Source organism: Carya illinoinensis, chromosome 11 (genome assembly GCF_018687715.1).
Source record: "Carya illinoinensis cultivar Pawnee chromosome 11, C.illinoinensisPawnee_v1, whole genome shotgun sequence".
Classification (NCBI taxonomy): Eukaryota; Viridiplantae; Streptophyta; class Magnoliopsida; order Fagales; family Juglandaceae; genus Carya; species Carya illinoinensis.
The window spans coordinates 41661077-41687109 of NC_056762.1; the positions used below are offsets into that span (position 1 = coordinate 41661077).

A 26033-nucleotide genomic window follows, 5' to 3' on the forward strand; every position below is an offset into this window, starting at 1 on the left:
CAAAACTACAAACATCAAACCCTTGACCCTCCTACTACTACTTTCCTTCCATCTCCAGCTTCATCAAGAACAATGTCCTTCAGAAACTATTTCCTAACCTTTCCTGTAAATCAACCAAAAGAAAAAGAAAAAAAAAAAAAAAAAAGACACAAGCAAAATTCAGCCAAAGATAAGGAAAAAAAAAAGAGTTTTGCTACATACAAGTACAGTTGCGCACTAATCTGTGTACCAACATTGATTTATTCATACTTAAAATTTAAATTAACACTGTTTTCAATAAAATCTACTTTTTGACCAATCACATCACATTGGTGCACAGATTAGTGCACAATTGTGCTTGCAACTATACTTTTCCAAAAAAAAAATGTTGTAGTGGTACATGAATACCAACCTCATTTCAGCAAATTGTGATTATAAGTGAGATCACTATCATTAATAAAACTATCATAAAAATCATACTCATTTTCAAAATCATCATCATCTAATGACTCACTTTACGTATAGTCAATATCTTCTTCTGCATGTTCGTCGCTGATTGTTGTGTATTTTTACTTTTGTGCCTAACAATCTAGTTTTTGGGTGTAGGATACCACGATCCTCGTTCCAAAATATGGATATATGCACTTGGAATTGATACCAATGTTGGTGGGATTTTTCACTTTCAAAATTGTAACTTTCATTCAAGCTATAGAAGAATCACTTCCAGTTGTTGGGAAAAAAAACCTACATCTAGTAGTGGATTGTGTAATTTTTTCAGTAGTCAATATAAATGAATATAGAATATAGTGTTTCAATTTCAGCATTATTTTTTCTTAAATATGTAATTTTGATATGTTTTCTTGAAAAAAATGTAATATAATATAGGCTTTCAGCACTATTTTTTTCTTGAAAAATAATTTAATAATATAGGCTTTGTTTATTATATATTAAAAAAAAAAAAAACTAGGCCTAGGCCAGAACCCAGATTTCCGAATTGTAAAAATTCGAATCAATCTGGATTCCAGTCTGGGCCATAACCAGAGTATATTCAGTCCGGAACCCGGCTTGGATTTAGAATCCGGGGTTCCGGGCCGTGTATATCCTATCCGGTACCCGATTGCTCAACCCTAATTATTAATTTTATTATTTCTCAGCCCCTATACTGAATTTTGTTCTTAATCTGTTTAATTTTGAGAGAGAGAATAGTATATTTTAGATAAAGAGGAAGTTGCAGTGGGTGGAAGAGGGAGAAAGAGAGAAAAGAGAAGGAAGAGAATCAAGTAATCTGGTATACCTAAAGCGTGAGTGTAGGTAGAAATTTATTGGATATCTTACTTGGCTGAATTTTAATGCCTGCGTTAAAAATGGGTTTTCACCTATCATGTTGGGAGCTTTTTCTAAAAATCAAAAATTTTACTCATCCTCATATTATATATCATTCCTAATTTTTTATTTTTTATTTTTTATTTATCTTATCAAATATGTAATATATGAATGATAAGTAAAAGAATTTAATTAATTTAGAAAAAAAATCAAAATTAAAAAAAAATAAAAGAAATTAAGAAAAATAAAAATAAGTATAATGTGTAATCGAATATGATACTAAACCGTGTAATCGAATGTACACAGTACAAAACTACCATTTAATCCAAATATTTACAAGTTAAAGAAAGTATCTTCACAACTGCTCCTATACCCAACTCAAACAAGGTGGCAATCAGTGTAAAACGTTACCCCACCCTATTGGAACATGAGAGATAATTTGAGAAAAAACATCACCCACAAGTGTACAAAAGCATGCTCCTTAACCATATATTTATGCACAGTATAATAATGTACTAAACTTTTCTGCAAAGGCCTTAATATATTCTAATGTGCCATTCGATTACAATAAGTAGGAAACAGTACTGCTGTCACACTTCACTTAGCACAAGGAGTATTCGTGACTAATGACAAGGATTCCGTCAATCCACCTATATTTTACCTGATGCTGCCTTCGAATAAGGATCCTTCCTGGTTCTTCCAACCTCAGGAACTTTCATATATACTCCATCCTGAAGGCTCTGATCCCATCTTCTGAATTGAAGGGCAATGCTTTCTGTGACTTCATTGCTGCCCGAGCTGGCTTATGTATCTCTGCTGGCTCCATTAGTTTCCTACATATGCTGATCTCTTCCTCCAGTTTGCCTACCTTGGTTTGCAATGCCTTCAGTTCCCGCTTTGCATGACTCTCAGACTTCTGTTCAAAGTGCTTGAAAAACTTAGAAACAGGAGCTCCACCTGCGAATACAGCAAAAACCCAAAAGGAGTATAATACAAGAAGTGAAACCCAGTAAAAGATTTTGAAGACTCTAGAGACTTCAACAAAAACCCAGAGTTAGACTAAACAGGAATCGCTATGTACTACGTATTTGTCTCGACTTCAACGTATGAATTTTAACATGCCCACAAACATGCGTGAGCACTTTCAAATTTTAAAAATTCTAGAGGGGAAATTTACCGGTCTGTACAACGGTGCATCAACCAATTCGAATCAGAGAAAAACTCTAAAGAAAACTAAACCTCCTGAATGATTAAGCATTTTCATAACACGTGCAGGCAGGCATGCTCCACTACACGGCGGTGCATTGAACCGTGAAGTTAACAGCAATATTGAACTCAAGAGAGAACTAAGGACGTATGATATTCACTGAAAACTGATTATATTATAATCAAGCAGCAAAAGGGAAGGAAGAATAACAATCTGATTGATCTTTCCCTCCAAACTCACATCATTAATTATAAAGTAACTAGGTAAGGAAATGCCCTACATACAACAGAAAAAATGAATTTGTGTATTTCTCCAGCTTCCCATTTTCAAGTAAGTACTCTTCTTTCTTTTCTCAATCGCCCTTTTTATGATCTTTTATCAACGATTCTTTATTTTTTATTTTTCTAAAAAAGAGTTCATCTGATCAAAACCAAAAAGACAAGATCCGACCGTCTTTGAAATATAGGCAGGAAAATGGTTATAAAACCTTTTTTTTTTTTTTTTTTTTTTTTATAGTAAGTAAGATTCAAACACCCAGGGTGCTCTGACACGGAGTTGATGAAGGCCACCTAAGTTCTGAGGATTAATTTTGGAATGGAAGAAATCTATTTTCAAGCTTGTTTTTTGACACACGTAACATACCACTAAAGTGTGTCCCACATAACGAAGAAATATAACTTTCTAATAATTATAATGCATTCCACAACAAGTGGTGTGTCAATAGGCCTGATTCGCAAGTAGCAAAACTCTTTTAATCTTAAAATGTTTTTTACTTTTCAAAAAAATAAAAACTTTTTATCTAATCATCAACTTAATTTTCACTAGAAATAAAAACTCAAAAACCTAACAAGTTTTACAAAAATCCAAAAAACAGCAATCAAAAGAATTAAATTCAAACAACTTTGCAAAACTACCTACTCATTTTCACAAACCCCAATACAAAACACATCTCAAGTTGCCACCCAGACAACTTCTCATATTTGTATGAACTTTCACAAAAGTCAATATCTTTTTGAGAAAATTCTACAGCCTCTCGAAATTTTTTTTATCCAACCACACATCATAGCTTTTCTGAAGAAGAGTTTTCCTTTTGTCATTGTCTATATCTTTAGGCTATTTTTATTAAATAGTGAGCGTAGTTCTTTTCTCTTTCTCAGAGGAATTACACTAAAATTACTCCCTATCCCATGGGAATTACCCTTGAGTGAAGATCACTTAGTCCGTGTTTGGCAACATTAGATTTGATTCAAATTTTTTCACTCGTCTCAACATATTTTCACTTCTTAAAAGAAAAATAACATTTAAAAATAAGAAAAATACATAACTTAAAAAGAGATCTGAGTGTGCGATCGATCAGACCAGGTAGTGTTTTGAGGCCCTCATGGAAGCCATAATAGGCGGCTTCTTTAGCAATATAGGTGGCGGCCTGGCCGATCCTGGACCGCGCCTCCTCGTCCGTCATGCACTGCTTCACCTTGTGGAGGGCGTCGATCCTAACGGCCTTGTCGATCTTGTTAACGGCAGCCGAGCCGATACCATAAGAACTCGAGCACCAGCCTTTAACGGTCGTCTGATCGGGAGCATTCCTTTTAAGAAAATCGCTTGTTGAGTAAAAGTAATCCCACATACCCATCTCTCTCTCTCTCTCTATCTCGCTTGCTCTCAGAAGGAAGATCTGGATAGAAGAAGCCAGAAACTAGTGAAAAGAACCTTGACAATGAATTCCCACCTGCTGCTTTGTCTTCTGCTTCCAACAAGTACTTCGTAGAAGCTTGCAAGCGGAACGTTGACGATGTGGAAAAAGGAGCGTCCTGTTCAAAGTCCACTCCTGCTACAGGCAACCGGGGGTGGGGAACCGTTGGAGAATCGTAGCTTTCTTTATTATTAAAAAAAGGGGGACGAAAAACAAAACCAGACAAATACCTCCGGTTCCCACAGACGAAAACCATCTTCTCAACGAAACTCCCGCCTTACGACTATCCAAGAACCAAAACAACCAATCCTCTTCTAGTCTTCTCTCTCTCTCCCTCTCTCTCTCTCTGTTTCTTGGGACTCTCTCCCTAACAGTGTCTGAAAGCGAAAATTGAACCTTCCGCTGTCTTGTCTTTCTCTTATTTTCTGTTATTATCTTTCTTTTCGCCATATCTTCGGTCGATCTAGGAAATTTTCCCTTCTGATTTTGAACGTAGAAAATAGAAATATATAAATTTTTATTTTTCTGTTGTGGCTTTGAGTTTTTTCTTTGTCAGATAAATCTTTTGGTCTTGTGGTCTTTCAAGTAATTGAGTAGATCTACTTCAGAACTTGCGTAGGATTTTGTTTAGAACTGAAATTCAATTATGAATTTCGTGCGATTGAATAAGTGGTGTTTTTGTTTCTTATAAAATTCAGAAATCAAAAGATCGGGACTAGAAGTGCATTCCAACTTGTCAGAGTTAATGTTTTGATAGAACTTGTCATTTTGATAGCATTCCAACAGGGGGAGTTGTATTATGTGGCTCAGTTTCATGTTTAGTGAACTTGTTTTACTTGTTTCCATGAATCCAGGTTGATATTCGGATTTCGAAAGTTGTATGTGGGAAGACGAAGGGAGGGAGAGTCATCCCTTCGTGAAAAGGCACGGCTTCGTGGGAAGAATGCGAAGACGAAGGAAGGTTTAGGGCATGCGAAGAAGAAGATGAGAAGAAGAACTTGTTTTCGTCTTCGTCTTCGTCTGATTGGGAGGAAGGCTTCGTGTTCTTCTGTGGGAAGGCGAAGGGAGCAGTTCTTAACTTCCTCGGGAGGGAAGGAAGAAATTGGAACGCGGTCTTTTGGTGTATGTGAAACGCACAGTTTCATTTTCCCACAGAGGTTTTCCCATCGATTGCAACAAGAATTTTTCATTTTGTATATTAAAATTTCTTGCAATTCTTTTTCCTGAATTTTTTTTTAAATTTTTTTATTTAAATTTTAATTTAAATACAAAAACGGTTTCATCTAATCTCATGATGATTATAACTTTTTTAAATTTTTATATAAAATAAAATAAACAATTTAATTATTTTAAATCTTAAAACAATAATAATATTAAAAAATAATATTTTATTTAACTTTCATCTAAAATTATATTATCTCATCTCCCTATCCAAACAACTTCTAAATATTAACAACTCCAACGTTATATAAAATAATGTCCACATACATGATAATTGATGAAGAGTGTTGATCATCAGAGCTCACAATATAGACGGGATGATCATTTTATTTTATCATTAAATATTATATCATCCAGGTTTTTTATATAAGTATCAATTTATAATATGAAGTCCTCAAAAATACGTCTGAGACGTTTTTCAATAGATTACGGTATCAAATTATAATATAAAGAGATTTTTTTAATAAAAATCCAAGGACTTGTTTTACAATTAATCCTTTACTCGAAAACACCCTACCGGCTACCGTTTTTCCTTCAAGAATAACTGCTAGAGGTAATGTACATTAGTCACTAAATTAATGGGGGTAGTCCAAAAGTCCATTAATATATGATATCAAGCAAAATTCAAAAAGTAAAAACCAAACAGGCCAAAGTTAAACATAAGGGTTGGTAGGTGGCTGCGCGGCCACACCTCCAAACAGGCCGAATTGATCATCAAAGATACAGATCATCGATCCACATTATACAGAGCATGTTGATAGGCATCTCCACATAGCTACAAAACATATTGACAACCACTAAACATCAGCGTACGGCTGTGCACCACTCTTGTACATTGCACACACGGCCTGACCATATTTTTAACAGGAATAGAGGAATCCAAGATCTGACGTCCTGCGATAAAAATCACAAACAAGATCATAATCCCAATCTTGATCCATGCGAAAACAATGTTTTTCCTTTCCTACCAATATCCAGAGATCAGGTATTCTAAACAGACGTAGCATCAAAAGATTAAATATGACGGAAATATATACAGCATAACCTATTTAGTGCATGAAACTAGCATTTAATTCAAATATTTAGAAGTGTTTAGAATGCAGCTTCATCGGGGCTCCTGCGTACCCACTTCATCAAGGGGCCGGCCAGCACAAACCTTTATTCATACCATGACCAAGGTGCAGACAGAATGAGTAATGCCAATTAACTACATAAACACCAATTGCAGTGACTAAAAGGAGATCTTCACACACTCTTACTCGGACAAGAGCAATGAAGATGCGAGACCCAACAGTTGTTTCTCACAGGCAAAGGTCACTCCTTATGGAGAGTTTGACAAGTATCTAGTCCATGAGAGGATTTTGTGAAGCAAATTAGAATTTCCGGATGCAGGATGTTCAAGTATGTTAATTAAGGAAATATTTTTTAAAAATTCTCAAACTGACACAGCAAAAAAAAAAAAAATGCAAAATAAAAAGATTAAGATGCTGAAGGCAAGAAAGTTAGTACACAGGAAAAGATGACAAAAAGCTTTAAGGCAAGGAATATTGGAAAATGATATAGTTACTACTCCACTACAACCCATCTACTACTCTTTTTGTATTTGATTTTTTTTTTTAATTTTTTATTTTACTTAACAATTAGGGAAGTGATTATTAGTAAAGCTATATATTTTTTTAATTTTTTCTTAGTGATTAAGAATGTTAAAAAAATACTTAAAAGAAAATGAAATAAAAATAAAAAAACTTGTAATGCACTTGAGTGGTGAATAGGTAAGTAATAGAGTAGTAAGCCTATCACTGCCCAGGAATATTAGCATCTTCTTTATTATGCATAATATCTGAATAAAAAACATGTCAATCATCTTGGTTTGGGAGAAAAAATTACGGCAATAATATACAGATATATTAGGGAAACAAGATGACAGGACAAAAATATTCACCAATGGAGGTTTGGAAGTATCAATAATCATAGTGAAAATGAAGATTAAGGTAAACGATGGCTGTTAATCTATTTACACAAGCATATGTACTCACCAGTACACATGCTCACAAAAGATGCATGTTCAAAATTGATCCAATAAGCCACAAAACAATAAAAATCCACAATGAGGCGCTCTGTGCCCCTCATTGTGGATACAGAGCGCCTCATTGTGGATTTCCTTTAGAGTCATGCTACGCACACAGATGTCTGTGTGTTTATCTTCTTTTTTTTTTTTTCTTAAAAGGATGATACATTATCCACAAGGACAGAGAAAATTTGACAATCTGAAAAGTTTGAACAGATAGGGGAAAAAAGAAGAATAAATTAATGACTGGAAACTATATAAAAGATGGTCCCAAAGAGAAAGGAATGAAAAACATGGTTAGTTTGTAGCTGACCCAAGATACTGGGGTAAGGCTTTACTTGACAGACTCAAACAAAAGATATTATAACTTTCATAAAAAGGGAAAAATACTCCAAGCCAAATGGCAACATAGAAGTAGACCTGATAGATGATAGATACCATAATGCAAAGTAAATGCAAACTTAATCTATTCCACAATATCAATGCAACTGAAACTAACCACTGCCTAGACAGGCTGGTTCACAGAGACAGCCCAGAAAAAAGCAACTCCAACTCCTCATCCTGCGATGCAGTTCTCTGACATAAAAGGCAAGAATAAATATCCCATCAAGATTTCAAGTCAAAGTATACTTTTTTAAATAATGGGAAAAAAAAAATTACACACAAAGATATTCGTACTGTATACTAAGCAAACCTGTATTTTCTCCTAACTTGCCAGATTATTAAATTCATTGTGATTCTCTAATTAAGTTCAAAAGAATTGTACATTGTATTAGATACTGAGAGACATGCAGGGCTCAAAACTACTGCCATTAAGAAATATAACAACCGGCTGTTTAGCATTAAAATTATATAGTAGAAATCTGAACTATCCTTTTCTTTGATAGGTAGTAGAAATCCAAACTAATTGATAAGTCTCATCCTCTTCAAAGACCTAAAAAGTATATCCACCCTCTTTCCATGATTCTACCATCATCCTGTCCCCTCATTTCCAACTACACTCATTCATGCATCTGAAAGATTGCAGGGGCTTGTTAGCGCCTTACTAATATAATCGAAGTAAAGGCTCATCTTACTGAGCCACTTGATAGGCAAAATAGATACTATGTCGTGTAAAATAGTTCCTTAAGTTGTTGGTGTTCACCTACAAACTGTTTACAACCCACCCAAAAAAAGTCGGGACTCCTATAAAGGAATTGAAATACAAGCCAAAATTAGTAACGGATCACTTCGTCCAGCTTTTCATTTTTCTAAAGGACTTCTTTCCTCCTTATACTCCTAATTACCTTTTTCTGTAAGTGAATCCAGTTACCATTTGAGCAATAACATAACATCTGTCAGATGACACTTGCTTTCCCGAAAGACATCCTTTTGTCTTATATGCTTGAATCCATATCCGTACAACAAATCAAAGCAATTTTACAAGTAAACATAAAAGGGTTAATACCCAGCACCTGTGACAATAATAATATTCTATGACTTAGATCAACAATGCAGGTCAAATGTCACAAACCTGAATGGACAAAAGTTGCAGTATTTTATTGAGGACCCGTATGCGATGAACAGCATAAGTGCTGTTCGCAGGGAGTCGGTTCATTCTGTTCATCTCTCCCTCGACTGCTGCCTTCTTCTCTTGATACCCCATTTGCTTCTGTTGATATTTAGGTTGGGTGCTAACTCCACTGTCCATGGTCTGGTCAACAGCACAGCTACCCCAAAAATGATCGAGTGAATCCACTTCTGGACTAGACCTACTAATAAATTACAGTTGAGAATGCGGTAACTAAGAAATAAGCAAGCAAGACATAAAAAGTGCAAAATTGACAAGGCGTAAGAACAATAATAGAAATTGGTAAAGCGCATCATCCATATAGTTAAAGGACTTTTTCTTTTGCCCGCCTCCTGTCCACATATTTTGTGCAAACTTCTCACATGTGCTGAAATTTTAAATTAAACTTAATAGATGTACATGAAATGTGTACATAGAAAAACAAACGGAAAAGATGTGCAAAGAGCAGAACATATTGGTAAAATAATGGCCATTGCACCATAAAGTTCCCTTCTCTCTTTCTATTGTCTATATCACAATCACTCCATTAAATTATGAAGCGAAGCCCGGCTCAAGCATCAGCCCCTTGACACAATCCACCAACACTTTCCACCAGCCAAAGGGGTCAATGAGCAAATAAGAAGGCGAAGTCGATTTCAAGAACATCAATATTCTCAAAATGGAGGGTGGGGAGTCTGGTATGCAGCTATTGCCTCTACAATGAAATTTGTTTCATCTAAAAGGCTAAACGGACTCGGAGATTTTTTCTTTGAATTACTCGATGTGTGCTTGTGAAACTCCTTACCGGGGATCTATGTACCTTGAGATTTGTCGGGATACTCAAACACCCGGTGGCAATAAAAATTAAAATAAAATATAAAAATAAAAAATAAAAAGCTAAAAACAAAGCATAACTAGACTTCAGAGATAAATATGCCCTTCAAAGTTATTCCTAATCATCTAGAAAGACCAATAATAGAAACAAGTTAATCCAGCCCTTAGCACGTGTAAACCCTAATTAATTCTTTGGTTGGTGCGATCTTCCTACAAATTCTTGGACAGCAAACAGCCTCTTTAAATGCCATTAACCTGGATAAAAGCGTTAATCCTATATAAAGCGATCGAGAGAGAACTCACAGGTCGTGCTGTCGAAATCCCTGATGTTGTCGTCCAGACCAAGAAAATTCGGAGGAGACGAACAGAGAAAGTTATGATACAGAAGCTCAAATTTTTATTTTTAATGGGACCGTTTTGTTTTCTCCTAAAGGTTACCGTTTTCATTTTTTTATTTCTTTAATATTTTTATTTGAATTTTATTCTATATAAATAAAATCATAAAATCATATAGATTTTAATATTAAAGAATTTTATTCTTTAATATTAATTTATTTATATTTAAAATTTAAATTAATATTATTTTTAATAAAATCAAATTTTTAATCAATTATAATAAATTATTACACATATTAGTATATAATTATTTTTGTAATTAGATTTTTCCCCCTTATTTAAGGGAATGAATATTAGTAAGGAGCGGTGCTTATCATGCAGCTTGAAGCTGTTCGTTGTAAATTACCGTTAGGTTAAAATCAGTTTTTTATTTTTGTTTAAAATTTTTTTATTTATATTTTGTATCATTTTAAAATATTTTTAAAAATATAACAAATCTATCAATATACTAATAATTATTTTCTTAATTATTAAATAAAAATAAATTAAAAAAATAAACGAAAATTAATAAACAGTCAACTGGAGCATTACATTTGGAGTGGCGCATTATCATTTCTTATTAGTAAATTTATGAGCTTTTCTTTTAATATTTTCACCACTCACGCCTGTGTTTAGAATTTTTCTTTACCTTTAAGGGCACGCTTGCAGCCTTGCTGGGCGGCCTATTAGCAGGTTGCTTTGCTTTTCTACTACGTCAGACAGAAACGGAAGTTGAGAGCGGCTAGAAACTGTCATGCAGCATGCTCTTCATTTTTCTAATAATAGTATATATAAGTCATATGAGGTTTTTGTATAAATAAAAAAAAAAATTAATACACCATCAAAAGTGTGATTTTTAAATTTCCTTTTTTTTCAAAAAGATTATTATAGACTTACATATCTTAAGGTTGTATAAATATTTTTTACTTATTTATTTATTTATTTTATTATAAGACCCATATTTTTATAAAAGCCTCGTGAAAAATTTATATACTTGAAATTCGTATATAACATTACTCTATTCATCTATCCAATGAAATACCAAAGCATCAAACATAAGTGCACGTCTTTCTAAAGCAATACTGCACCCTTTCTAATGAATAGGAACGGTCGTGGTAACCCTCTCTTCGGTATATCAGTCAAGAAAATTCAAGACAAATAAAAGAAAATTCGAAACGAATATATTTATTTCTCTCTATTTCTCATCTTTTTATATCTTATGTGAATTTGTATACAATTATAATGCGTTCTTGTTGCCTGTTGGGACACCTAACTCCCCAATTTTTTCCCATATTAATATATGTTGTTTGTAGAACAATTTCTAAACCATTAATGGCTTGTGATTGGGAAGGAATATCAACTTGTTGAGCATTGCTTGCACACGACTAATTGGAGAGTTGGAGGTTATCGTTGAGCGACAATAACTTCCATCCCATGTCTCGCAAAAAGTCATTGCAAAAGTGAATGAAGGAAAAGAATTCCTTGTTTAAAAGTAAATAGGTTTCCAATAAGATAAGTCTTATAGTCATGAAAATATATTATAAAAATAAACTCATAAATTAACATTATTTCATATAATACATTAGATTTAATTGATAATAAAAATAATTTTACAATCTAATATATTACATAAAATCACGTTAATTTGTAAGTTCAATATTCACGAGTCTATCGAAGTATTTGTCTTTTAAAACTATCTTGTATCATGCCAGAAGATCATTGACATTGGATTAAAAAAACCGATTTACTGGATTAATGCTATGAAACAGTGATGTAACCTGATAACAAACGTATGACATTTTACATTTCTGTCTGTGTATTATAAAAGCAAGCGGGTAAAGAGAATACATAATTGCATGATGAAGACTTGTCAGCAGCATTGGTGCAGCAGTGGCCAGGCGCCATCTCAGTGGGGCTCTATTGCTTGGCTGTTGTGCTTTTCTCTTCTGTTTTTTCTTTGTTAATCTTACTCTTGGAACACGAGGAATTAAACAAAAAAATCTTTTTCCTCTGAGGCTTTCTTTGATTTGCTAGGCAGGCCGAAAAGAAACGAACAAGGTGATCCGGCCACATGGATCTCTTTCACATGGCCAGCCCCACATGACCTTTTTTCCATCCCACTTTGTTGTTAAGTGGGTGTGTTAAGTGGGTGGATGGATTCCCACTAATTTTCCACTCTGTTCTTTGTGTCCATCCGTCAAACTAACAAAGCTCTGACCTTTTTTTAGTTCCCTCACCATAACTCAAAAGGTTGCTGTGTTTCCTGCAAATATTTCTTACATTTTCTACGGTCCCAAACCCGGAGATAAGAGTCTGTGGTCGTGTCTAGGATTGAGATGTAGATTTTTGTGTGATAATTAGCTCTGGTGGTTGATGCATATTTAGAATTTCTACATCCTTTCTGGTATGAGTTTTTGACTTTGTATCTATGGAGTCTTACCTATTCTTCATGTTTTTATGAATCACTAAACAAAAATGTTTTCAGCGTTAACAGTAACAATATTTGGAGATTTTCCAAACTACCTCGAGCTACATAATAAAATTTAAAATCATCATGTATAGAACGAGGGTATAAAATAACGCGATTTAATTAATAAAAAATGATTTATGAGCTTACTTATAGACACATTAAACATAATATTGATGTCAAATTGTATCATTTTTATATAGGAAACAAACTTCATTAATTAATTATAAAAAGGTTACAATTTTGACTTGATACATACAAGAAAATTTTCAAATCACAAACTAATTATTACGTTTTGAATTTTATCAGTATATAAATTTTTTTGTCATTGGTTTAATTTTAAATATTGTTATAGTTCTCTATAGACAAATCATCTAAAAGCTATGCATTTCGAAGGCAGGCATGCATGAAGGTGAACATCCTCATTCTCAACAAAATATACATTGGTAGAGTGAAAAATGACTAATATTGATTCCTCCAAGAATACCAGAGAAACCTTAGAAGTTCCTATTACGGCGGCTCCAATTGTCACTATTATTTTCGAGGAAAATCACAATAATTATATTGTTAATCTGAACACTCAACAGTAACACCATAGATTACTATGTCAAAACATAAGTGTACATTTTTTGGATTAATAAAATATTAAGTAAAATAGATAATTAAATAACAATTGTTCTCTTGAGATTGGACAATCCTACCCATCCACACGTGCCAGATATCACAGACTCCAGCTCCACATGTGCGAAACCCGTAGTGAAGCCAGATAGAATACACGCAGAGAGAGACGAAAAAAAAAAAAAAAGGACGTGATATCATAAAAGGCTGTCAAGGAGCGGCCTCTGCCAGTCTGCCTTCTGCCGTGGATATCCTTCTCTCTTTCTCTCCCATTTTTCGTGTCGCATAATTATTAGAGACTAGGGCGAGTTAAGAGAGGGAGAGAGAGGGGGGGAAGGGATAGAGGTTGAAAGTGCGCGGAAAGACCAATTTGACCTTCGGTCTTCGTCTTCGTCCTCTCTCTCACGCTGCTGATTTGTTATCTCGTTAACTCGTTTCTTTGTTTGTGAGGACACCATGAACGAGAAGGCCAGTGTTTCCAAAGAGCTCAACGCCAAGCACAGAAAGGTCCTGATTCTTCTTCCTTTAATTGTTTTACCCATCTAGAACCCTATAATTTATGAAATGTTAAGAGTTGCCACGCCTTTTTCTAATAAAAAATTACCTCCGATTATTCATCTTCATTATGCTATTTGATTGGTTTCTGAGAAATCGAATAGAGATAAAGGATAAGTTGGGAACTTTGGAGTTTTTTTTGGGCTTGATTAGGCGTTATAAGATTCGGGAACATTTCGATCTGTATGATCTGAACCAAAAATGTCTTTGGTGAAATTGGTCCGTTGATCCGTTGATCAGTGCCAAGTGTTCCTATAGCTGATTATGCACTGCGATGATGTCTCTCTCTCTCTCTCTCTCTCTCCCCTTTTGTTTATTGGAGTTCGCTTGGAATTTGATCAGGGTTATTTATGTTGTTGATGTTGGACCTTTGTTTTTTGGACGAGTAATGTTGGGCACATATAATCTGGTTTAGTTAGTTTTTAATCTCTTCCAACACATACATCTGCTCATATCTTACTCGTTGTGATGAGATGTATTTATGACTCATTTTTTCCATACATGCAAATCTTTTCCATACATGCAAATCTTTTCAGTAGAACGCTTTGCACCATAAATTTGAGTGTTTTTTCAGGTCGGGTATTTCCTTTGATTGTTGTGCACTTAAAAACATATTTGCAACTACAGAGTTATCCACTATATATTTTAAAATTTGTGGGAAGGAGATCCTATATAGAGGGTAGACATAGGTTTTGTGTTTCAAACTTGTCTATCATATAGTAAATATGAGCCCTCACCACATCAAATATGGTTCTTTTGGTTGGCAGAGCCCTCCTGTACCATACAGAGTATAGGAGAAAAGAATGTATTTTGCATGACGATAGGATAATATATCAAATGTGGTTGCTTCAAACCATCTCTTCTTATATGAGATGGTTTGAAACTAAAATGAGATCATTGTCTTGAGTTTTGGAATTATGAATTATTTAAGAGGTATTATTCAATTTGCTTTGATGCTCTTTTGTGTGCCATTTTAAGCTTGGTCTATTGAATGCTGTTGCTTCAAACCCTCTCTTCTTATATGAGATGCATATATGTTAATATTGAAACTAAGGTTGTGGAGTGAGATTTTATCAGTACTTTTCACCTTTTCTTACTACTATTCAATATTTTATCATTACTTTTTTAACGCCTTTTCACTATTATTCACAAATAATTTGAGATTGCCTCACTACCCAAACATAACCTAAAAGTGAGATCATTGTCTTGAGTTTTGGAATATGAACCATTACCATTTTTAGATTGGTCTTTGACTTAATGCAATGGGTTACACTGGACTTAATATGCCAACACTTCGTGTTGTTGAATCTTTCTCATTGTTTATGATTTTATATATGCTAATCTTTGATTAAAAAAAAAATAAAAATCTTTGTTTCACTATCTCCTACCTTAAATATAAACAAATCTTATCTCCTACTTTAAATAATGCAGATACTGGAAGGACTTCTTAAATTGCCAGAGAATAGGGAATGTGCTGACTGCAAGTCTAAGTATGTTCTCTGACAAGTTCAAAAGATATGATCTGGATATTATAGTAGTTTCATCATTATGTAGATATTGTACAGTGATAAGAGTTTCAAGTTCATTTGATAGATTTTGTCCAGCAATAGGGAATTTTCCTTGGTTATTTCATACATAAGCATGTTGTTAACACTTATCAAAAAATAAAAAAATAAAAATAAGCATGTTGTTAATTCCGTACATTTCACTTCTACTAACTCCTTATAATGACTTTATTGCTATGCAGAGGTCCAAGATGGGCTAGTGTGAATTTAGGCATCTTTATATGCATGCAATGTTCTGGGATCCATAGAAGCCTTGGGGTACACATATCAAAGGTTATACTTTTCATCTTACATGTCATTTAATATGTATCCACATTCAAATTTACAGAATATATGAAGTAGGCTGATTTTGACTTTTGAAGATGACTTTGGTTGCAGGTACGGTCTGCTACCCTGGACACTTGGCTTCCGGAGCAGGTTGCCTTTATTCAATGTAAGCTTGTCTATTACCTCATGGCCTTGAATTTCTCCTGACCGATGCTTTTTTATAAGTAATTTTTCCTGACTCATGTAACGTTGAACTTAACATTTATAAACCGCCTAAGAATTTATTTGGTTTTTTTGGTTTATTTAGCAATGGGAAATGAGAAGGCAAATAGTTACTGGGAAGCAGATCTACCCCCAAATTATGATAGAGTTGGAATTGAGAACTTTATTCGTGCAAAGTATGTATAAGAGTTAAATCTAGGAACTAGTGTCTTTCTTTATATCAATTTAGTCCATTGCTATACTTTGTTATGTGCATCTGGTTGCAGTCATAAGATTTATTTGTCCATCCTAATCATAATTGTATTCTTCTAGGTATGAAGAGAAGAGATGGATTTCTAGGGATGGAAAGCCAAAATCACCGACTAGAGGGCAGGAAGACAAGGCTTCCATGCATCGGCAGAGACCTGGGGAAAGAAGTGGGAAGGGCCATATTTCTAGTTCTGAAAATACATTTGAGGAAAGGAAGAATACACAGCCACCTAGTTCTAGTCCTGCTACAAGGATTACTGTTCCTGTTCCACCTAAAGGACCTGAGCAGGTATTTTTATTTGTTTTACCTAGTTGATAACCATTCATATATTGTGTCCTTGCTTGCAAAGTATAAAGCTGTTACGAAAAGATGGAGAATAGAACATGGTGACTTCTTAGGTATTTCTGCTGGAACTGTCAATCCATTTGCAAAACCAAGAAAATGTCTTTAATTATTGCCAGGAAACAACTCAGTGGTCAAAGGGTGGGTTTGGGATGAACTGTATTCCAAGAGGATGCCCCTTTTTTTAAAGCTACTAGGCCCAAGGAAACATGTCAAAAAACTAAGCGGCATTCTCTTGGTATTGCTACAGAGATTTACATGAAAATAAAAAGCTACTCGGCCCAAAGTAACAGCTTAGTAGTTAAAGGAGAGGTTTGGGATGAACTGCAAACTCAGATATCCTGGATTCTGTTTTGCCTTAGGAGTTCCTCTTGATGACCTGAGACAATGTTTTTGGCAAGTAGGGTCGTGTATTCGGGATTTGCTCCTCGAGTGTGTATGAAGGGCATTACCTTGGTGAGGTTCTATGTTGTTAAATAATAAAAATAAAAATACTGTTCACAAAAGTAAATGGCCTTTGTTGGGCACTCTCAGAACCAAGCTATCCATTTCTTTCTGTAGCATAGCAATGGGTTAGGATAAGATTTTGGAATGTGTTAGTCACTGTGGTTATCTCTATAAAGCACAGATATGAAGGTGTGCCTGAAAGTGTTCAAGTTCATCACTGGAATTTGTGATTTCTATATATATTATGAGGCTATGGTGTTTTGAGCTCTAGTGGATTCTATATTTGGTCTGAGGACCGGGTATGGGTTGGCTGCCATTTGTGGATGACAAATCTAATCAGTGCCATAATATTCATGACATGGAAAAGAAAATTGAGGAATCAAATACCAATGCAATGTTAGCAATTAAGTGCAGTGATCATGGTCAAGTCTAGGTGGTCTCAATTGATGCATTGTGTAATCTCCTAGGTTATAATGGTTGGGACTGGTTGACCTACATCATTCCAGATTTGTCTCAATCTTTTCCAAATGATAATCCTTTTCCTTTTTCTTTTTGACCATTCTGTGTATTTTCCAAAGATATATTAGATTCTTTATGCATGAAATATATACATCTGAGCAGGTTACTCCGATGCCAAAGCCCCAACATGCTGAGAAAATAGAACAAGCACCAGCAGTGCCCCAAGATGAAGCAACAAAACAGCCTTTGGATGCCGCTTCTGCTGTCTCTCCACCAAAAGTTGACTATGCAACTGACCTTTTCAACATGTTATCCTTGGATGCTCCAAGTGAAAATGGCTCAGAGGCAGCTTCACCTGATGATAATGCTTGGGCAGGTTTCCAGTGTATGTGTCTAGTGACCATCTCTTTTCACTTATTGGATCATCAAAGCCGTACATCTAATTTTGTATTCTTTATGATGACATGTTTTGTGCAATTTCTTTGAGGTTAAGAGTTATAGTTGTAATGTTGTATTATGGTTACAGCTGCTGGAGAAGCTTCAACAGCTGAGAAAACTGGTCTGACAAAACCGCTTGAAAGTAGTCCCCAGTCAACTTCTGGAATTGAGGATCTTTTTAAAGATTCACCTTCAGTAATGCCTGCTCCAGTTTCAAAGAAACCTCAGAAAGATGTAAAAAATGATATTATGAGCCTTTTTGAGAAGGTATATGCTTCACCATCATTTGTAAGATTGTTAAGAACTGTTTATGACAAAACTTTGCTAGCCTGATTATAAAAGATTTTTCTATTTGCCTTTTGGAGTTCCAATATAAAAGTTTTCTCATTCAGTTCCAATATAAAATCGACTGACCCTGATTAATTTTGAAAAACCAACTTTTGTATATGATTTCGTTGGAGAAACTAGATTTTGGCTATGAACACGTATTGCTTGAAAATAAAAAATTTATGTTTTCCTGGTTTGAATTGCAGTCAAGCATGGTGTCTCCATTTTCTGCACATCAACAACAACTTATGATGCTAGCTCAGCAACAGTCCCTTCTCATGGCTGCTGCAGTTAAGTCTGCTGGTGGGGACTCAAAAGTTGTTGCGGCTATGCAACAACCTGCTTCCAATGGCAGTATCAATTTGCCCACTCAAAGTTGGGGAAATACTGGCTACCAGATGCCCGGAATGGTAATGCCACATGAACTGAAAACATTCATGCAGGGATAGTCCGTATTATGGCTTACCTAAATGCATACTTTTTTTTTTCTTTTATCTACCAAGTTTCTCATTTGGTCATCTTTCTGCCTTGAGTTTAGACGAGGAACATGTTGCCAGCATATCAAGTGGGGAGCGCTGTTCCATACCCAACACCTAGGTATGTCATGAATTTTTCTTTAGGTCAAATTTTCATACCTAAAAGGGTTTTGGGAACTTGAAAATAGAAAACAATACCTGCTTGATAGAATTATAATCCATTTTAAGTTATAGCTGTCGACTGAATATTGAGCTATAATTTTGTGTGCGTAATTAATTGTGTTGAATGGTAGATGCCCAGTTTGTGTTTGTTTAGGTGCCATGTCTAAGGCATTTTAGATGTCATGGTTACTTGCACAATGGGTTCTTAACCCTGCAAATGGCTGGCAGGAAGTTCTCAAGTTGAGAGGTTTGCTCTACTTGGTACCCTTTCTTTTTTTTTGATAGGTAAGAGAAAATATTATTGATATGAATGAAAAAGGCATGAGCCATGTACACCGGAGGTGTACAGAAAAACACCTAAATACATTCTAACTATGCTGAATCAAAGACAAAAAATCATGAGCATTATCCCCATTTAGTACAATAGCCGAAAACCAAGACAGTAGAGTATGCAGAAAAAAATTCTTCAGCTCCACTCTTGTTCATTCCTTATCCTCAAAACACCGGGCATTCCTCTCTAACCAAAGACACCACATGATACATAACGGAATCATCTTCCACGCCGCAGCCACCTGGTGACAACCTTGCAACTTCCTCCAGCAACCCAACAGGTCCACAACCCTCAGGGGCATCACCCAAGGAACATCAATCCTTCGAAAGATCTCATCCCACAACCCCCTAGCTACTTCACAATGCAATAGCAGGTGATCCACAGATTCACCATTCTCTTTGCACATATAGCACCAATCTACCATGACACAACCCCTCTTCCTCAAATTATCCATAGTCAAGATCTTCCCAAGAGCAGCACTCCATATGAAAAAGGCAACTTTGGAAGGCACCCGGGACCTCCATATATTTTTCCAGGGAAACGGAATATGGTCCTGTGTTGTCAAGATATTGTAATACGCCTTAACCGTGCATTTCTTATTATTAACCCTCCACTTCACTCTGTCCCCTTGTGTCGTTGGCAAACCCTTGGAATATAGCAGGCTGAAAAGATATGATACATAAGATAGTTCTCAATCATGAAAATTCCTATTAAAAAGAATATTCCATTGATGTGAGCCATGCGAAAAGAAACGCATATCAGCCACTGAAGCCTCCCTATTAGCTGCAAAACTATAAAGAGCCGGAAACGCCCTTTTCAAAGCCTGGTCTCCGCACCATACATCACGCCAAAAACTGATACGGTTGCCCTCACCTGCTACAAAACAAATATTTTGTTCAAAACATGGCCACCCTTTCCTTATATACTTCCATAAACCCACACCATACCCCCCTCTCACTTCATTCGAACACCATCCACCCCAAGCCGCTCCATATTTAACATCGATAATTGTCTTCCACAAAGCTCCCCCTTCCGATTGATATCTCCACAACCATTTCCCCAATAAAGCTTTATTAAAAGTTCTCAAGTCACACACTCCCAACCCCCCCTGCTCGACTGGGGCACATACTGTCTTCCATTTAACCAAATGGAATTTCTTCTCCTCCCCTATACCCCCCCAAAGGAACGCCTTAAAAAGTTTCTCGATCCTATTCACCACCCCTACAGGCATAGGAAACAGGGAAAGATAATAAGTGGGCAGATTAGAAAGGGTATTCTTAATGAGAGTGAGACGACCACCTTTCAATAAATACATCCGTTTCCACCCAGCCAACCTTTTCTCGATCTTCTCCACTACCCCATCCCAAATAGCTCTAGCCTTGAAAGTTGCGCCCAATGGAAGGCCCAGATATGTCATCGGCAAAGCAGACACCTTACAATCCAAAAAGCTTGCTAAGCTGGGGGTATTAGAGACCGCACCCACTGGAACCATCTCAGACTTCCCAAGATTCACCTTGAGACCCGATACTGCTTCAAAACAACGTAGCAATGCTCGTATGGTTTGGATCTGATCAATATCCGCATCACAGAAAAGAAGAGTATCGTCTGCGAATAAAAGATGTGAAATGACAATAGAGTCGCTCGTGCTATTGCCCACCTGATAACCCGATAAGAGACTACCCTCCACAGCCGCCTTTACCATCTGACTAAGGGCCTCCATGACTATAGCAAACAGCAGCGGAGATAATGGATCTCCTTGTCGCAAACCCCGAGAACTATTGAAGAACCCAACAGGTGATCCATTAACAAGCACTGAGAACCTTGCAGAAGAAATACAATGACTCATCCATGAAATCCACCTCTCACCAAATCCACACCTCCGTAGCAAATATAATAAGAAATCCCAGTTCACATGATCATACGCCTTTTCCATGTCTAATTTACAAAGAATACCTGGAACTCCCTCCCTCAACCTGTGATCTAAGCACTCATTAGCAATGAGCACTGAGTCCAGAATTTGTCTCCCACGAATAAAAGCATTTTGTGGCTTGGAGATAATCTGTTCCATCATAGGACTTAACCTGTTGGCCAGCACTTTCGAAATTATTTTGTATATTCCACTAACTAGACTTATAGGACGAAAATCCTCAATGATCGAAGCCCCTTGCTTCTTGGGAATGAGAGCAATAAAAGTTGCATTAAGAGATCTTTCAAACTTTTGAAAAGAATGAAATTCACTGAAGACCTGCATAACATCACCTTTCACTATGTCCCAGCAAGATTGAAAGAAACCCATAGAGAAGCCATTTGGACCAGGTGCTTTATCCTTCGCCATCCCAGAAATGACCTTGTACACCTCTTCATCAAAAGGTCTCTCCATCACATACACACTCTGGGTGTCAATAGACTCAAAACGCAGTCCATCCAGCTTCAGCCTCCACACAACCGATTCGGTAAGTAGGGCCTCATAAAAATGCACAATATGATTCTCTATATCAGTCTTCGAAGATATTACCTCAGTACCTGAATGAAGAACCTCAATGGCATTATTCCGTCGATGAGAGTTTGCCACTTTATGAAAAAATTTCGTGCACCTATCCCCTTCTTTCAACCAGAGTGCTCTAGATTTTTGACGCCACGAGGTCTCCTCCGCCAACAAGACTCTCTCCAAATTTGCCATAACCATGCCCTTCCTCATTAACCCCTCCTCTGAGATGTCTCCCTGTAATTCCTGTCCTTCTATTTCCTGCAATTCCTCCATAAGGACTAGTTTCTGATTGTCAGTGTGGCCAAAAACTTCCAAGTTCCACTTTTTCAGATCTATCTTCAAGGCCTTTAATTTACCTGCAAGGATAAAACTTGGCGTGCCAGCGATCTGATACGATGACCACCAAGCCCTCACCAATTCTCCAAAACCGTCCGTCTTAAGCCACATATTTTCAAATTTGAAATGCCGACGACCATCGAGTATGCCCCCACAATCTACGAGAATAGGGAAATGATCGGAGCTGACTCGAGGAAGCCGTTTCTGACAAACCCCCGGAAAATGAGCCTCCCACTCAGGAGAGACCAGAAATCTGTCCAATCCTGACCACACCCTACCATTTGACCAAGTATACTCACCCCCTACCAATGGAAGATCCATGAGATTCAAGTCAAACATAAACTCTGAAAACTCCTCCATGGCCACATAGTTTCGATGCTGTCCCGATCGCTCACTCTAAAAGCGAGTAATGTTATAATCCCCCCCCATACACCACGGCACTTCCCATAAAGAATAAATACCCGCCAACTCCTCCCATAACCTTATCCTCTCTCCCTATCCACATTCGGACCGTATATACCTACAAAGGCCCATTCCCAACCATCCTCCACGTTTTTAAACTTAGTTGCTACTGAGAACTCTCCAATACACTTTTCTACCGCCTCCACCACTCTTTTGTCCCACATAAGTAAAACCCCACTTGAGGCTCCTTCTGAAGCCAAGTAAGCCCAACCCACATACGAACACCCCCATAAGCTACATATAATGCTTCTATTAATGCACCACAACTTAGTTTCTTGAAAACACACCACATCACCCTTCCATAATCGCAATAAAGATTTAATATGAAGGCATTTATTGCGATCATTTAGCCCCCGCACATTCCAGGATATAATCTTAGGCTGCATTAACACCTGGATTGCCCCTCCCTTTCGATCTCTCCCTTCCGCCACTCCCTTCCTTCACATCATAATTAATGGAACAGGTTAACTTTTTAAGTTCCCTATCCCTCTTAACAGCTGACTTTGAGTGGCTTTCCTCCAAAGCTACAAGAAGGGCTTTAAATTGTTCCTCCTTGCCAACACAAGAGATCCCTATAACTGCTTGAATTTCCTTCACTTTTTTAAAAACCCACGATGAGGAATAATTCCTCTCTTCAACTCTGGGCGGAAGTGTGCACAAGGGAGTGAGGAAAGACCCCTCATCACCAGCACAATCTTCCCCAACCCCAGCCAATTGCAAAACAGCCTCACCTCTAGCTGCCACTACCTCATCAGAGCTCCCCACCAACACCGGAACACCACACGAAGACCCTGCTATAACAGAAGAAGAGGAAGCTTCCTTAGTACCAAAAACTGCCTCACCAACCTCAGCTTCCACTGCCCCGTTATTACCCTTACCACCAGCATACAAACCCAACTCCACCCCTTCAACCTCCTCGGAAAATACAGCAGAAGAATCTACTAACACATGCGCACAATTTTGTGCAACTTCCAGCAAGGGTAAACCACCATCAACACCTCTCAGAGAGTGTATCGGAAGACCCTCTACAGCCAGGCCCTGTTCCGACGTTGCAACCGGCATAGGAAAAGCCTCGTTAACCCTCTCACACCCAGACGGCACTTTCTGTGCATACTCTATCACCGGCACATCATTCTCGGCACTATTCAACGCTAACTCATTCTCGGCACTGGTTTCCAGCAACACAGAAAACTCCGGCGAAACCATCACCCTCATACACGCCGGCGAGGTCTGACCCTTCGCCGTCGAAGGTGGCTGAGGCCCACCCATCACCGGCACGTCCTTCTCAACTCGATTCAAAACTGCCGCTAGATCCAAACTAATACCCTGGCCTTCGGAACTGTTTTCCGGCAACCCAGAGAACTTTGGCGAGACCCCCACCCCCGTATACGTCGGCGCCGTCTGTCCCTTCGCCGTCGAAGGTGGCTGAGGCCCTCCCAGCGACGGCGGGCCATCAGCACACGCTGACCCGTTACCTACAGGGACTTCGCCAGGCTTAACGGGCTAGGCCTCTGGGCCTTGGCCTATCTTCACGGCCTGGGCCTCTGGGCCTGTCTTCAATACCTGGCTGGACTCCTGAAACACCTGACCCAAAAACGGCCCAAACCCCACCAGCCCCTTACCCTTATCCAAACCACCTAAAGCCCGGCCATCAACAACCTGGCCCACACCCGTATCACACTTCAGCCCCTCCAGAACGCACCGTTTCAAGAAAACCATCTTACTCTTTAAACTGTCAACTTGATTTTCCATATCTACCAACGCCTGCAGCACGTCAACCATATTTGACCCCGACACTCCTCAACCAACTCCATCGCAGGTCTGCACCATCCCCAAAGGAGGTAGTGCTTCTGTCCTCTACTTAGAGGATGATGCACTGAGCTCCAGCAACATCTCTCGAAGAAACCTCCACCCTTCACCCTTTCTCCCCTCCGGGACCAACAGCATCCCACGCCGTTTCATTGGTCCATATTCCGAAAGAGCAAAGAAACTCCCTAAGGAATTGCGCTGCCTCTGCACCATAAGAACTTGGGACCCGCTGCGTTTCGATCTCACAAACTCCATCTGCCCCCCGTGAGCTATTCCTTCCTTCACCTTTTCAGCCAACCATCCCAGAGCTTCCTGATCGAAGGAAATAAATCTCACTGCTCGAAAACTAATCTCAGTGAACCTCCAACGTCTTTCGTTAATTTTCTTGAGTTCAAAACACTTCTTTTCAATTATGAAATTTCTACACAGCTTGGTACCCTTTTTGTTGACAAGTTTCAGGAAGTATATTGTTTTAGTGTTCTTTTACCTCTTTTTGAGGCTAGCCTATGAGCAAGCTTATCCAACCATAATTTGTTTATATATAATTAATAAGAATTTTATTACCATAAATAGGCATAGCCTAAGTATACAGGAAGTATACAAGAGAATACCTAAATATAGCAACTAAAAGGCTAGAAAAAAACTAGAAAACTCCAACACATCATCACCATTCATTACATTAGCCTTAGCCCAAAGACAGAGTATTAAAGAAAAATTCCCTAATTGAACTCAAAACTTATCCAACCATAATTGAACTCAAAACTCCTAGGGTATCTTTTTATTGCCACACATGCTACCTAAGAATACCGAATATGCTTATTTTTTCTTGCAAAGACTCCATATAAATTATAGTAATGATTTCAATTGAAGTACAGTTGAATATCATGCCGGAAAATATGTTGGGAATTGCTATTCTTTCAAAAGGTGTTTGTTATAAAAGCTAGTTTGAACTTCTAGAGAGTGTTATTACTTTTAAGTTTTAGTACCATTTTAGGTACTATCTTCTCGCCTATGGGGTTTCTTAACTCTTTCAATATTTGATATCTGTTTCTCCGTTTGTTTTATTCATTTTGTGGTTTGCACTAGTCATCTGGCAGGCGGGGAAAGTGAATGTGCACTTTGCGTGTTGGTTACACTGTTGCCATTGTTTTTATTACAAATCCCTCGCACGCACAATAAGGTTCCCCATTATTTTGCTAAACTACATGATTTAGTATTGATAACTGCTGCCCTTTATTGCTTGCAGCTTGTATCATATGGGGCAAACCACCCCTGTTAATGGTGTTTCTGTTGCTCCACTGAGTAAGCCTCAATCCACACCAACAGTATCATCTGTGCCTCCAACTCAATCGGGGAAGGAGTATGATTTCTCCTCCTTAACGCAAGGGATGTTTTCAAAACCGTGAATTGCCTTTCGGATGACAATGCTTGCTTTGCCATACCATACAAAAATAGATGAATTACAGGAAAAATAGCCCCTGGACTTTTTCTTACCTGTACTCTGATGGTTGTAAGCCATTTGTAGAGGGAGTTCCAGTTTTTTTCCTTCATATCTGAGTGATTGCTTCATTTGTATCAGTAGGTGTATCTGAAGTAATAAAAATGAGTTTAGATTGATTATGAATTATCCATTTTTTTTTCCTTTAATCTACATCTACTGATGGACTTCCGGAGTAACTTTTTACAAGTCCTGGAATGATTGACAACCCAAGGAAAATGATTATTCGAAATTCATAAATTTATAGCAATGTTGATATTTGATC

General features: G+C 37.3%; 3 protein-coding genes and 2 long non-coding RNA genes across 7 annotated transcripts; 2 read left to right on the forward strand and 3 right to left on the reverse strand.

Annotated features, from left to right (window-relative positions):
• Positions 1–1765: 1765 nt before the first annotated feature.
• On the reverse strand, positions 1766–4294 carry LOC122280652. The gene is made up of 2 exons (XM_043091630.1): positions 3869–4294; positions 1766–2259 (listed from the first exon to the last, which is right to left on the reverse strand). Exons 1-2 carry the CDS (start codon positions 4140–4142, stop codon positions 2018–2020), a joined length of 516 nt encoding a protein of 171 aa, XP_042947564.1. The 5' UTR covers positions 4143–4294; the 3' UTR covers positions 1766–2017.
• On the forward strand, positions 4234–5430 carry LOC122280653. Its single transcript, XR_006229971.1, has 2 exons — positions 4234–4356; positions 5057–5430. It is a non-coding gene; the product is annotated as an uncharacterized LOC122280653 (long non-coding RNA).
• Positions 5431–5998: 568 nt separating this feature from the next.
• LOC122280416 lies at positions 5999–10318 on the reverse strand. 2 transcript variants are annotated; one of them, XM_043091307.1, is made up of 4 exons: positions 10178–10318; positions 9005–9242; positions 7991–8067; positions 5999–6317 (listed from the first exon to the last, which is right to left on the reverse strand). In XM_043091307.1, the coding sequence occupies exons 2-3, from the start codon at positions 9179–9181 to the stop codon at positions 8011–8013; spliced, it is 234 nt and encodes a 77-aa protein (XP_042947241.1). In that variant the 5' UTR covers positions 9182–9242; positions 10178–10318; the 3' UTR covers positions 5999–6317; positions 7991–8010. The 2 variants fall into 2 exon arrangements, with proteins under 2 accessions (XP_042947241.1, XP_042947242.1); XM_043091308.1 differs by having other exon boundaries at positions 9005–9245.
• On the reverse strand, positions 8432–8998 carry LOC122280417. Its single transcript, XR_006229899.1, has 2 exons — positions 8778–8998; positions 8432–8676 (listed from the first exon to the last, which is right to left on the reverse strand). It is a non-coding gene; the product is annotated as an uncharacterized LOC122280417 (long non-coding RNA).
• Positions 10319–13530: 3212 nt separating the features above from the next.
• On the forward strand, positions 13531–26033 carry LOC122281375 (ADP-ribosylation factor GTPase-activating protein AGD5). 2 transcript variants are annotated; one of them, XM_043092812.1, is made up of 11 exons: positions 13535–13841; positions 15321–15379; positions 15637–15727; positions 15833–15887; positions 16029–16119; positions 16256–16481; positions 17604–17826; positions 17968–18146; positions 18413–18616; positions 18745–18803; positions 25517–26033. In XM_043092812.1, exons 1-11 carry the CDS (start codon positions 13791–13793, stop codon positions 25674–25676), a joined length of 1398 nt encoding a protein of 465 aa, XP_042948746.1. In that variant the 5' UTR covers positions 13535–13790; the 3' UTR covers positions 25677–26033. The 2 variants fall into 2 exon arrangements, with proteins under 2 accessions (XP_042948747.1, XP_042948746.1); XM_043092813.1 differs by lacking the exon at positions 16029–16119 and having other exon boundaries at positions 13531–13841; positions 15817–15887.

Excerpts from the sequence above, each read along its gene's own strand:
- LOC122281375 (XM_043092812.1), top strand. The coding sequence starts at position 13,791 with ATGAACGAGAAGGCCAGTGTTTCCAAAGAGCTCAACGCCAAGCACAGA. Across the intron at positions 15,380-15,636 it reads TGTGCTGACTGCAAGTCTAA|AGGTCCAAGATGGGCTAGTG; the intron begins GTATGTTCTCTG and ends ATTGCTATGCAG. Across the intron at positions 18,804-25,516 it reads GTTCCATACCCAACACCTAG|CTTGTATCATATGGGGCAAA; the intron begins GTATGTCATGAA and ends TATTGCTTGCAG.
- LOC122280416 (XM_043091307.1), bottom strand. The coding sequence starts at position 9,181 with ATGGACAGTGGAGTTAGCACCCAACCTAAATATCAACAGAAGCAAATG. Across the intron at positions 8,068-9,004 it reads TGCAACTTTTGTCCATTCAG|AGAACTGCATCGCAGGATGA; the intron begins GTTTGTGACATT and ends CTTTTATGTCAG.
- LOC122280652 (XM_043091630.1), bottom strand. The coding sequence starts at position 4,142 with ATGGGTATGTGGGATTACTTTTACTCAACAAGCGATTTTCTTAAAAGG. Across the intron at positions 2,260-3,868 it reads GGGCCTCAAAACACTACCTG|GTGGAGCTCCTGTTTCTAAG; the intron begins GTCTGATCGATC and ends CTGTATTCGCAG.